The sequence below is a fragment of the Pimephales promelas genome, chromosome 5, assembly GCF_988280905.1.
Source record: "Pimephales promelas chromosome 5, fPimPro1.hap1.1, whole genome shotgun sequence".
Classification (NCBI taxonomy): domain Eukaryota; kingdom Metazoa; phylum Chordata; class Actinopteri; order Cypriniformes; family Leuciscidae; genus Pimephales; species Pimephales promelas.
The window spans coordinates 36,840,981-36,854,425 of record NC_142773.1 but is presented as its reverse complement, the minus strand read 5'-3'; the positions used below and the strand labels follow the sequence as shown (position 1 = coordinate 36,854,425).

General features: G+C 36.3%; 1 protein-coding gene across 5 annotated transcripts in view; it reads left to right on the top strand.

Moving 5' to 3' along the window:
• The window catches only part of dpp6b (dipeptidyl peptidase like 6b), a 138,532-nt gene that overhangs the window by 60,467 nt on the left and 64,620 nt on the right, over window positions 1-13,445 (top strand). Inside the window, exon 1 of one of the 5 annotated variants that reach the window (XM_039693213.2) lies at window positions 13,225-13,430. The exons of the other annotated variants lie outside the window; for them this stretch is intronic. Within the exon in view, the coding sequence (XP_039549147.2) occupies window positions 13,380-13,430 (51 nt within the window). The 5' untranslated portion in view covers window positions 13,225-13,379. Of the gene's footprint in view, window positions 1-13,224; window positions 13,431-13,445 lie in introns of those variants that run through there. 5 annotated transcript variants of the gene reach the window in all.

The following is a 13,445-nucleotide window of genomic DNA, read 5'->3' as shown; positions in this document are numbered from 1 at the left end:
TTTGCCGGTGTGCATGCTTTGTGGTGGATAACCATGGTTACTGCCTATTACTAACTTTTTATTTCTGAAGGTTTTCTTCCAGTTTTACTGCCATTAAGATAGAAATTGATTTGTGGAAATAAAATTCAGGCGCCCCATAAATGTTTGAAATTGCACTTTAACAGCAGCTGAGTTAATGAACTTGTAATGAGTGCTGAATCATGCAAAGTGCAAAACAGTCCACAAAAGGAATCCTTTTTAAAAATGAACTACTTTTTCTATTCAGAATGAAAATTTTGATGATAGAAAAATGGTCCAGGTCCACTCACTTTAGTTCGACTGAATCCACTCATACAGTAGTGGATTGATTTTTCATTCAGCATTTTTATTTATTTGAAGTATTAAAGTGCTTTTTGTCTTTAGGAGTTGTTGGAGAATCTGAGCAAGCGTTTCAGGAAGTGTGTGTCTCTGTGTACCAGGTTTCTGACACCGGAGGACACAAATGACCTGTCAATTCAATGCTTGGTTGAAGAGTACTTGCATTCAGTGCTCAAGGGCGCTGCATTTTGAGGTTCACAATGCTAAAGCTCTGTTCATGCCTGTCCTTATTCTTGAGGGATATAGTATAGCTGTCTCCGAGGAGGCTAAAGTTGTGGGGATTGCAGGTTGAGCTGGCTAAGGAGTTCGACTCGAGAAAGGTATATCTCTTTCTAGGTCCTAGAGAAATATATAGAAAATGTATAGAGCTTTGACTCAACCTAAAATAATGGGCTATCACTGAAAATGAACTACTGTATCGCATGTTGCAATTGAAGATAATTTTCTGTTATTCCTTCTATTTTAATGTCTATATTCTAAATCACCTGCCTATGTATTATTAAATTTTGAATAACACATCACATAAATATTCTGGTCAGGTAAACAGAAGGCAGTCAGACAGTAAGAATAGCAAACACCACTAATTAATGTCTGTTTGCAGGTAATGCACTAGTGAGCCTGCATTGTGCTGTAGAAACACAACAAATCACTGCCACTCTGGGATTTTAGTTTCGCTCTTCTCTCTAAGAGCAATCCATTTTCCAATCTCTGGTCAGGTTTTCTATATAAACAAGTTTGCATACAGTAAGCCTCTCTTGAGAACAGCCAAGAGCTCTGAAATGTTCTAGGGATACACAATCACCTTTATGTATTTTCAGATTGTGGTGCAAGACAATTCCTCTAAGACCTAAAAATAGATTAAATTAGACTGTTAAATATAATTCTGTATCTGTAATAAGACTGCATGGTTATGACAACTAATTATTTTAAATGTTGTGCATTAGCAAGGGGATAGTGCTGTTTCTGTCTGGGGCTGAATGAGATTCAGTACATCAGCACAAATGTGATATTTAATATTCTTTGTTCCTGAACAAAGGAACAAAAGTTCACTCAAAATGTGTTATAATGCTAAGGAGCACCTCAAACAGCCCATTCTCACTCCCAAGGCGTCACCTAACTGACGCCTTGGGAAGCATTTGGACATGCTTCAATATCTGACGCTTTGGGCGCCCTTTAGCGTCAGTTAGATGACGCCCTAGGATCGCGTGTACCCTACCCCCACCCCACACCTAAACCTAACCGCGTCCTCTAACTGACGCTTTCCTTTAGCGTCAGTTAGATGACGCTTTAAGATCGCGTCATGTAAGTGACGCTAAAGGGCGCCTAAAACGTCAAATATTAAAGCATGGTCAAATGTGACGCCTTGGGGTGAGAATGCGTTGCCTCAAAACATGATCCCCCTTCTTAAAGCTACACTGTGTAACTCTTTTAGTTTATTCTTAGCTAAAAACACTTAGTTTTTTTAAAAATATATGTGCTCATTAATGTATGTTTACTTTGTTCAAGTAATAAAGTATTCTCGTGAGTGTATAATATGCCTTTGAAAATACATACGGGTAAAGGGATCTAATGTCGGTCGCCATGTTGCCCCTCCATCTTGAAACTACATTAGCCAAAGAGGGACATAACGGTTAATACAAGCTTTGCTTTTCGCGTTTACGTTTGAGTAAACACTCATGGACGAGGTCGAACTGGAAGCCATGTTAATCTTGGACTACATTGGCCACCGTAGGAGTTAAAACTAAATCGGAATTAAGAGGAACAGAAACTAATATTCACTGGATGGTCATATACATTTTTACCGCTAGATGGGGGTAAAAATCACACAGTGTAGCTTTAAAATATAAAGTTTGATACGTTTTAAGACACATTTATACTGTGGTAGAAAAATATTAAGTGTGATGTTGTTATGTTATCAACCCAATATTAAAAGTTAAAGCAGCAAACAATTCCATTCAGTTTTATTTGCATAGCACTTTTAATACCAAATTTAGTAACTAGCAGAAAATAGGGCAAAACAACACTCCCTATGAACATTTGTTTATTCCAGTTCAATGATATTTTAAATAGTCAGCCCAAATCTATAGTGGCTTGTTCAGTATATCCTGTTAGCCAAACACATGAGAATGAATCTGTTAGTTGTAAGTACTGAACTTGCCTGTTTATTCAGGCTTAATATGAGCTGTGGGGCCATTAAGATTGGTTCATTTGCAGTCGATTGGAACAGCAGGTGGTCCACCATCAGAGGTCTTTGAGGGAATTCTGGGAAGGTCGTGACTGGTGGTGTCCGCCAGCTGGAGAGAAGCCAGAGGTTTTTATGGTTGCCATCAGTGCATTTGTTGTTGCCCTGGCTTTAGGACACTGTTGAATTAGCATTCCAACGAGACTGCTTTGAGAATTAAATTACGGGCTGTAGAACAGATATTTCCTGTTAGTTTAAAGCCCTGACATACTTAAAGTAAAATGACAATTTACTGTGACAAAAAAAATACAAAATCTGTCAAAACAAAGATCGTTTGGAGTTTTGTTTCGGTGTTTCAAACCAGCTTTGTGGGAAAACTTCACGCTGACTGTTAATCTCCATTCATCTGCTATTGGTCCATGACAGTCACATGTAATCTTTCAGGTTCATTTCTTGAGTCTGTTCGTCATGGTCATACACGCATCCTGATGATGAGATGCCTGCTTAACATGTGCCTTTTTCACCTCTGTCTTTGTTGTTGTGTTATTGAGAGAATAGCAAGCAGCACATATTTACTCCTCTAAACACCCTCTGAATGTTCACAAAGAGTATACCATCGCACAGGTTTTTAAACGTCTATTTACCTCTGAGTGAAGCATGATGATGAACTTCATCATATATTGGGACCTTTTGGTTTATGTTTATTTGAACTAGAGTGTTATAAAACTTATGTCTTAGCATATCAGCTGTTTTAACAGACTTCCTCCTTCCCATCGGATATGCCTTTCAGGTCATTCAGTTAACCTGATGACTTTAATTAGTGGCTAAGTGTCATCGTCAGTGTAGAAATAATTATGAGTGTCCAGAGTCCCCCTTGACTGAATCAGGTTGAATACTTTAGCATATAAAGTGAAAGATGTCTCTTTGGGAATGGGAATGAACTCAGAAATGAATATTGATTGTATTGGTTCTCCAGGGTGGGGTTGCACCAGACATTATCAGGTATTTCTTGAATTATGATGTAAAGTTCACACTAGGACTTTTTTTTTACCTTATTTGTTATACAATATTTGTGTGTAGACGCTTACCTTTATTGATCAAATAAGCAGCCTCCAAATTTTTCAGTCGTATTTTGTTACAGTCGAGGCTTCAAACTTCTTTGGCCCCACGTAGCTGCAGGATACAAATTAATTTGATACTTAATCATGAAGTAAAATTTGTATTTTTAACACATAAATAAATGTTCTAAAATGGTAACTAAAGGAGCAATAATTAAATAAACTGTGAAACTGTCTAAATTTTGCGAAAAAACAAAACAAAAATTGCGAAAAAACAAACAAAAATAACGAGTTTATTCGACTATTTCTTTTCTTCCTTGTAGGCCAGAAACGAGACTTCCTTAGATTTCCACGACGCATGCGCGAGAATTGCGATCTGCTTACACCAGCTTACACTACTTCAGATCGCAATTCTCGCGCATGCGTCGTGGAAATCTATAAGGAAGTCTCGTTTCTGGCCTACAAGGAAGAAAAGAAATAGTCGAATAAACTCGTTATTTTTGTTTGTTTTTTCGCACAAAAAGGATTCGCGTCGATTGATAAACATATAGTTGAGCCACGGTAGTCACTTGGGATATTTAAACATTTTCTTCATTGACTTTCTGGGCCGTCAAGAGGCAGTCCCTTAGGAGCCAATGTGGTAGTTATACAGCTCTCAAATTTAATCAAAAATATCTTTATTTGTGTTCCGAAGACGAACGGTCTTACGGGGTTGGTACAGCATGGGGGTGAGTAATTAATGACTTAATTTTCATTTTTGGGTGAACTAACCCTTTAAGTGTGTGGAAAAAAAACTCCTTAATCTTGCATTTGGGTCAAAAATGGGCACCCATAGAAATGAATGGGAAAAACTGTAATTTAGAGCATTCTAAAATAAGCCAAAATAAGACATCAGATGACAGCAAAGTCACTTCATCTTTAGGTTTTAGCTCTAAGAACTTATTGGAATGATATTTTAATGTAGTTTAAAAAAAAGAGAACAATTTACATAGAAAATATGGTACTTTTTGAAGTAAATAAATTCAAAAATAGCCCCAAAATAAAAAAAAAACACCATAAATGGATAGACAAAACTTTATCGAAGACAGTGATATAACATTTATAATAAATAAAAATTAGGATCACACCCCTGAGTCCTCTGTGCCCACATTTGTCCACAATTACAAGATTAAGGGCTATAAAGTGAATAGGGTTTGAGGGCTACAAAAAGCTATATAAATATTATAACCTTTGGACCAGCGACTGCCCTGCATTCATTTGCATGCGATTAATGTGTGATCTCATCACCCACTCTCCAGGCGAACTATTAAGCGATTCTCCATTTGATAGTTTAATTGAGTTTGCTGGATAAACAGTTTCATAATTGTCTGATGATTCAAAAGGACAGTTGGACTTAAGAGAACGCCTGCTGTGGTAATGATCTATTCCAGCTAAGCAATGAAGCACCTGATTTACATAGGCTAATCGTTTCTTTGATTGAAGCAGTTTGGCCTGGCTGCCAGGCTCATGAGTTTCCAGAATGAAATTTCCTTGTTTGTAAGTATAAAATATGTTTCTCAGGGAACTGTAGAATATGTTAACTTGCTAATCAATGTTGGTTTAGCAGAGTGCATATTTACGCTGCATTGGCCGGTTAGTAAAATCTGCTAAAGGTCACAGGGGGGCAGCACTAAACTGGGGAAATGGTTGTGAGGAGTTTGGTCACAGTTTAGCTATGATATAGTTTCAGTCTATAAACCTTGCAGAATCTGCTAAATAATTGTAACAAAATATTTTTTGATTGACTACTGGCTTGAATTGGCTATTTCACTTAGCAGATGTATATACTGTAGTCCACAAGACAAAAAGAATTGCAGCATATAATGTGTAGAATGAGTTTGTTTAAAAAAAAAATTACAAATCTGCGATTATTTTGTCTTGTGAACTTGTGAATTAGCTGTACGAAGTAAAATCAATCAATTAATTAATTAATTAAACATATAATTTGTTATGACCGCTTTTATTTTGTAAAAATTATTAAGAGTTTGCAGATGCTGTAAAGTAATGTATGCAAATTTAAGTCTGCCATTAACTCTCCGAGTAACCATGTGTATGTATCTTTTTTTATTTATTTATTTTTTTAATCCTTTAAAGTCCCCCTGTGGTGAATATCAAGCTTTCACTGTTGCTTATACATCTATGTTTTGTTTTTTAATATGCTTTAAGACAAACCATGTGCAAATTAATAAGTCAGCACCATTGCAAAATTAGAAATACCCCAAAATCAGTGCAGTGAGTGCAGGCACCCTAAACTAGAATATGTTTTTTAGCAGTTTTTTAAAAAGGACATTAAAGGAGAACGTTGGCACAAAATGAACCTTTGGTCTAATAACACATCGGTACCTAGTTGACTGTTCTCTGAGATTTGTTTTCATGATAATCGAATGTAAAGAGTTTTATATCTAAAAACTGTTTAGGGTACAACACTAGTAATGGGGGCATTTAATAAGTAAAAAGAAATCGCTAGTTAATATATATATATATATATACTAGTTTATATAGGGACCCTCATTATGTTAATGTGTTAGTGTGGGGCTATTTTGAGGTTTGTTAGTGGTATTAACTAGCAATTTCTTTTTACTTATTAAATGCCCCCATAGCGTTATATAAACACTAAACAGTTTTTAGAGATAAAACTCTTTACATTCGATTATCATGAAAACAAATCTCAGAGAAAGTTTGACTAGGTACCAATGTGTTATTAGACCAAAGGTTCATTTTGCATTGGCGTTCTCCTTTAAAATGCGCCTGTCAAATACAATACACTAGCCTTCATAGTGTTAATGGTTCATAATACTCTCTCATTTTTTAACATTCGTTTTAGAAGGTTAACACTATTCAGTAATTTCTGTGGCACACTTTGGCCATAACAATATTTCAAGTACAAAATGGTTTGGCAGTTTACAACAGAAGCCTGTGATTTGTACGATTAGAACAGCATGTGAAATCCCTCTCTCGAGCCAACAGCTCCCTTTCTACAATTTCCTCTCAGGAGAAGGGGTGTTGGCGCCATCAGCATGCAGGCATTTCGACTGTACTCAGAGAGAGATGGAGGTCAAAGTTGAGCTCTCTACATTGCTACAATTCATGATTTGGCTCCAATAAATGAGGTTTTCCTATATACGCCATTGTTTTTGTTCCTCTTTGCAGTTGTGTTTAGCAAAATAGCACATTGTTCCTGGTGTGATGCCAGAATTGTCTTTGGGTTTTACTTTGGATGAAGATCTGAGATGTTTTATTGCCAACAATAAATAATACACAATACATTTATTTAGAAATGCAGAAAAATGAAAGATCGAGTTATGACATTTTTATTAAAGGAGTAGTTCACTTTAAAAAAAACTTTTGCTGATAATTGACTCACCCCCATGTCATCCAAGATGTCCACGTCTTTCTTTCTTCAGTCGAAAAGAAATTAAGGTTTTTGATGAAAACATTCCAGGATTTTTCTCTATATAATGGACTTCAATGGGAACCAAACGGTTCAAGGTCCAAATGAGAGTTTCAGTGCAGCTTCAAAGGGCTTTAAACGACACCAGACGATGAATAAGGGTCTTATCTAGGACCCTTCGAGTCATGACTCAAAAAAAGATTTGTTCATGTTTTGTTTTCATGAACGAGTTTGAACAGGAGAGTCACGAATGTGCATCACAGAACAGAGCAAAGCGAGCATTTGAGCTTATAAAACTGAAACGTTTTTGCTTATTTTTTAAATGACAGATCGTTTCGCTAGATAAGACCCTTATTCATCGTCTGGTGTCGCTTAAAGCCCTTTGAAGCTGCACTGAAACTCTCATTTGGATCTTGAACTGTTTGGTTCCCATTGAAATCCATTATATGGAGAAAATCCTGGAATGTTTTCATCAAAAACCTTAATTTCTTTTCGACTGAAGAAAGAAAGACGTGGACATCTTGGATGACATGGGGGTGAGTAAATTATTGAACTACTCCTTTAAACATTATCCAACGTTGGCAAAATATATAGGGTGGATTTTCATTTCATGCAAACAGTTATTGTTGCTTAACTCATAGTTTTCACATACTACTTATAGCCAGCTACATTACTTTTCAATATGCTGTACGCTTTCAGCTAGCCTCTGCTTTGTTAATATGAAGTCTGTTGTTATTTACCGCACTTGAATGAACATGTCCTCCAATGAGTCCTTGTTTCACCCTTTTCTTTGCTTTTGAAATCAACCACTGAACAGGCAAAATATAATGGACAGCTTTCTGCTTCCTCCATCTCGTATAGTCACAAGAAGCGGGCTGGATAATCAACATGCTGGTAAATCTATTCATGGCAGAGTCTCTGAGTGTGACTAATGCAACGTCCCTGTGCATTAGCCGTGAGCGTTAGAGACACGAAAAGGCTGGAAGTAGATCAAAATATAGATAATTGTACCATTTTCTTCATTGTTTAGGCCTTGTAATATGCTGTTGCCTGCTTCGTGAAACATCTCAATATGAGATTGACGACATGGAAATGAATCCTTGCCAGTCCCAGCAACAAGCCTGCCATCACTTGGCCTCATGGCCTTGGGATGTTGTTTATACTGCTTAAATTAGCGCTCATGCTATCCATTAGCAGACCATTTTCCACTGATATTGAAAGATGTGTTGTTTAGCCGGACACTTTTATTTGTGGTAATCAGATTGTGGGTCTTCTGAGCACAGATCAGACCAGGTCTACTTTCTTTCAGCATCCTTTTATGTAACTCAATCATTTTCTTCCTGCAAGAGTGGCTGTAGCTTTAAAATTTCTTTGGTGCTGTTTATATATATGTATAATTTAGCTGGTTTGACATTTAAAACTCTCAGAAGTATGTCGTTTATGTTTGTACTGTATACTCCTGCTCTATTTCCAGCTGCAAGATTCATTAATTACTGTAACTTGAAATAACTAAATGACAAAACGGTATAGGTTGTGGAAATGATTGTTCACTTTCTCCCTGCTCCGTTTTGCCAAGCGGCATGGCAATTGGTGTTAGTTGCCATGACAACATTCATTGTAAAGTTAGACGGCGAGAAAAGAAATGAAGTATGTTTCTATTCAAGGGAATTAAGGAACAATTAAGCAAACAAAATAGTATACTAATTACAACAGCAATTTAATTCATTCACAGAATCATTCACACTTCTTTTTTTTCTGTGTGATCAAATCACTTCTCAGTGATTTTGAATGTGTAATTTAGGTCAGTTTTAAGTTAAATTACAGAAATGCCCATTACTGGACAAACTGTCAGTTTGAACAGGAAAAGACCAGAACCCGTTCCATCACACCATACATATGGAGCTGGACTGGTTATGTGATTCATGCACTTTGTTTTCAAATTGTATTAGGTTTACAAACTCATGTACTATAGTCATCATAACATACTATTGTGCAATTACCTGTGCAATATATATATATATATATATATATATATATATATATATATATAAATATATATATATATATATATATATCAATAATCTGACCCTATAATCATAATTTGTGTGAAAAGATGTATGTGATTTATTGACACTAGTGTTTATTTCACCTGCAACTGCAGTGAATTATATATAGGTGTGTTTTACACTGTTAGACCTTACCAGGTTTTTTACAGTAAAATACTGGCAACGCTGTTGCCAGTAATTTACTGTAAAAATGCACTAAAACTAATAAGTTGTATTTTTTAGTTAACTTGAGTTTCAGTGCATTTTTGCAGTAAATTACTGGCAACAGTGTTGTAAAAATGCACTAAAACTAATAAGTTGTATTTTTTAGTTAACTTGAGTTTTAGTGCATTTTTGCAGTAAATTACTGGCAACAGTGTTGTAAAAATGCACTAAAACTAATAAGTTGTATTTTTTAGTTAACTTGAGTTTTAGTGCATTTTTACAGTAAATTACTGGCAACAGTGTTGTAAAAATGCACTTAAACTAATAAGTTGTATTTTTTAGTTAACTTGAGTTTTAGTGCATTTTTGCAGTAAATTACTGGCAACAGTGTTGTAAAAATGCACTAAAACTAATAAGTTGTATTTTTTAGTTAACTTGAGTTTTAGTGCATTTTTACAGTAAATTACTGGCAACAGTGTTGTAAAAATGCACTAAAACTAATAAGTTGTATTTTTTAGTTAACTTGAGTTTTAGTGCATTTTTGCAGTAAATTACTGGCAACAGTGTTGTAAAAATGCACTAAAACTAATAAGTTGTATTTTTTAGTTAACTTGAGTTTTAGTGCATTTTTACAGTAAATTACTGGCAACAGTGTTGCCAGTGTTTTACTGTAAAAAACCTGGTAAGGTCTAACAGTGTAGGAGTTTTGAAGAATGCAGGATCACTTTCCTGTGAGCCTATATGTTGGGACATAATTATGGCCATTTTTTAAATTCTTTACTTAGTTACAGACTTTGTATGTTTTTACTTTGTTTTTACGTATTATGTTCTAGTACACAACTAAGAAATGTATACAGGTTGAAAACAACATAAGGGTGTGTAAAAGATTTATGAGTGAGCTATCATGTCAATGAATAGTATTGGTTAGATACATTTATTTAGATAATAAAATAACATTCACATTTCCCCTCATTACAATATGTCTGACAAAACCGCAGTTTTCTATTTCTTTCCGTAAGTGCATCATTGGTTCAGTGCGGAGGTGTCAGTCGGTTTTCTGATGAACTAAGCAGTCGTGGTGTCTCTCTCCATTTAGACCTGAACTCACTGTCATTCATTATGATGAAGATTTCAGCCTGCGCCTTTACATTCATTTCCATATGAATGTGATAAAATGGTGGTGGCGCAGACTTCTGTACAAAGGAAATGGGAAGGTGCGGTGTGACACGTCTAGAGGGAGATGGGAGATGTGCTAAATTAGGGCTCAGAGCTGGTAAAAGAGACTGTTGAATGAGGAGTGGGCGCATGTGTAGCGTCTGGAGCGCTGTGGATCCGACAGAAACTCTGACCACACTGAACAACTGATATTAAAGCAATGAACAGATTATTATGTTCTGCTGCAAAGCAGATTGATTACAATGATAGATCACCCAGAAATGAAAATTGTCATCATTTACTCACCCTAACATTTATTCCAACCTGTATGAGGAACATAAAATAAGATATTTTGTTATCTTCTTCCTATTTTTTTTCACCTGTGTTCACTCTAGAAGTACTCGAGTGTTACTATGGTACTGAATGACCATACATGTGATTGTACACAATAACTGTTGAATACCAAAAAATCTACGTGACACTAACCGTTGAGCCGACCGGGGGTCCTAAGCAGAATTTGATTTGGGGGTCCCTCACTACTCCCACCTCCCTCACATGTGCTTAATGATTATTTACGCAAATATCACACAATAATATTATATTATAAATTAATACAGTGAGTGTATGTATAAATACAAAATAAATAGCCTACTTAATTAAAAATAGATAGCCTACTTCAATTTTTTTTTACTTTTACTTTACTCTTTTACTAACTCTTTGAAACTTCTTGTCTCAAAACACATCAAATAAATTACTTGCTAAAATAATGGCAACTGAGAAATCCAAAACATAATAAGAGCAAGGGTTCAACAAAGACAATTATTGTTGAAAACTGTAGGCTAAAAATATATTTTTATTTCTCAACTGTCTCAATACAGTGTAACTGTCCACAAAATCTTTCTTATTATTATAACAGACTTTGTTAGATTGTACATGACAGAACCCAACAAAGACTGTTACTATAATTCCGGTATTGAAATATAAGCCCTCTGGGCTTGCCGTAGATTGGCATGAATAGGGCTTGGGCGTCGTGACGTCATTACTGGCGTGGCGGCCATGTTGGCAGCTTCACGCATGTAAACATACCAGCAAGTCGAACGAGGAGAAGCCGCAGAGTTGGGATTAAAGAAAAAAGATGTTAAAATCCCTAAAAGGTTGTGGAATTTACCGGGATATGTTAAATAGGGAAGCCAGTGACCGGTATGTGGACTAAACCGGCACTTTTAACGGTTTGGATCCATATGAAATTTCCAGTGGGAACACAGTAATCCGGACAAACTTTAAGATGCGCTTCACCCAGCTGCTTTAGTAACTGTTAGTGGTAACAATCATTCACACATGTACTTTTTAACTACTATGCGTTTCAAAAGTGTAGTTAGTAACGTTAGCTGTCAACCCTCACGTTTATTCCGCGTTTCTCATGTACTTGAGCTCTTTTCCCGCTGTCTTCCCTTTTTAGTATTTTCCTGTAAAATATCCCGTATTTTAATATTCTCATAACATTAACATTAGCCCTTCCAGCGGACCTGTCAGTCTCTGTTGTCATGTTGCTACCCTCTTGCTTTAAGCATAGTTTGCTTACTAACTTACAGCTAACGTTACTAACTACACTTTTGAAACACATAGTTAAAAGTAGGCTACGTTACATGTGTGAATGGATATTAGCACTATAACTGTTACTAAATAGCAGCTAGGTGGAGCACAGTTAACCTTTGTCCGGATTAAGTTAGCGTAACGTACTGTGCTCCCACTGATTGTTGGAAATTTCAAATGGATCCAACCCGTTAAAAGTGCAGTTTTATCGACATAGGCTACCGGTCCCTGGTTTATTAAACGTATCCCAGTAAATTCAGCATCCTTTCAGGGATTTTAACATCTTATTTATTTTCTTTCTCCCAACTCAGCTGCTTCTACTCGTTCGACTTGCTGGTATGTTTACATTTGCGAAGCTGTCAACATGGCCGCCACATCGCAACGCGGCGCCCAAGCCCTATTGTTTTCAGTGCTGACTTGCATGACTTAAATGCTGACGGACTCAGCAACAGTTGTAAGGAGATATATTGATCATAAAATCAGAATTGTCTTGTCTTTAATTATTCATTCATTCGTATTAATCCATTCATTTGTCACTTGTTTAAGTCATCTAAATTTTTTTTTTTTTGATTTTTCGACTCGATTGGGGGGCCCCCTGGTGGCCAAGGGGCGCCAAACAGCCGCTTAGTTCGTTTAGACAGTGCATGTTCACTGGTCTGGATGATCGATAGAATAAAAGATGTCATAACATGGACATCATCTCGGCAGCAGCCACCGTTTTGACTTCAAAATTAGCATGCCATTTTGAAACTTAAAATAAAAACAAACAGAAAATTAACTCACTCCCCCATAAACTATGCTCACTCAACCCCTTTGTGAAAAGTGCCCCAAATTGCATTTATTCATTTGCATTTAATATAAATTTGAAATATAATAAGCCTACATTTTCGTTAAATTGCAAATCACTTAATTGCAAAGGAGTCAGAAAACATAATTCAGTTTGCATTCAAGTTGGCTAAATTGTTTCCAAAGTCTTTTAAAAAGTATTATAAGTGTACTTACTGTGATAAAAGACTGCGACTAAACTAATATGAATGATTTATTAATTTATTTCATGCTTAAAAGTTGGTTTATTTATCGATTTATTCATATGTTAAAAAGTGGTTTAATGTTATATCCACTACATTGACACATATGATGGGTACATGAAAAGCACTGCAAAACAAGAACCTCAAGCTGTAGTTCTGCAGCTGCGCAACGCCTCGCGCTACTTCACTGTTGCTGTTCAGCGCGCGCTCAGCTCGAGACATGCAGAGAGTCTAAATAAAGCGCGTTTAGTCGCGCTCCTTCTCTCTCTCTGTCCTTCTCTCTCTCTCTCTCCAACACTGAATGGGTTTCAGTGAGAGTAACGCTTTTTATTTCCTCTGAAGAGCGCCTGCATCCGCGTCTTCAGCATGACTTCGTCGGAATCCAGCGCGCCAGGAAAAGCGTATCAACAAGATCAGGTAGTGACATTAAAG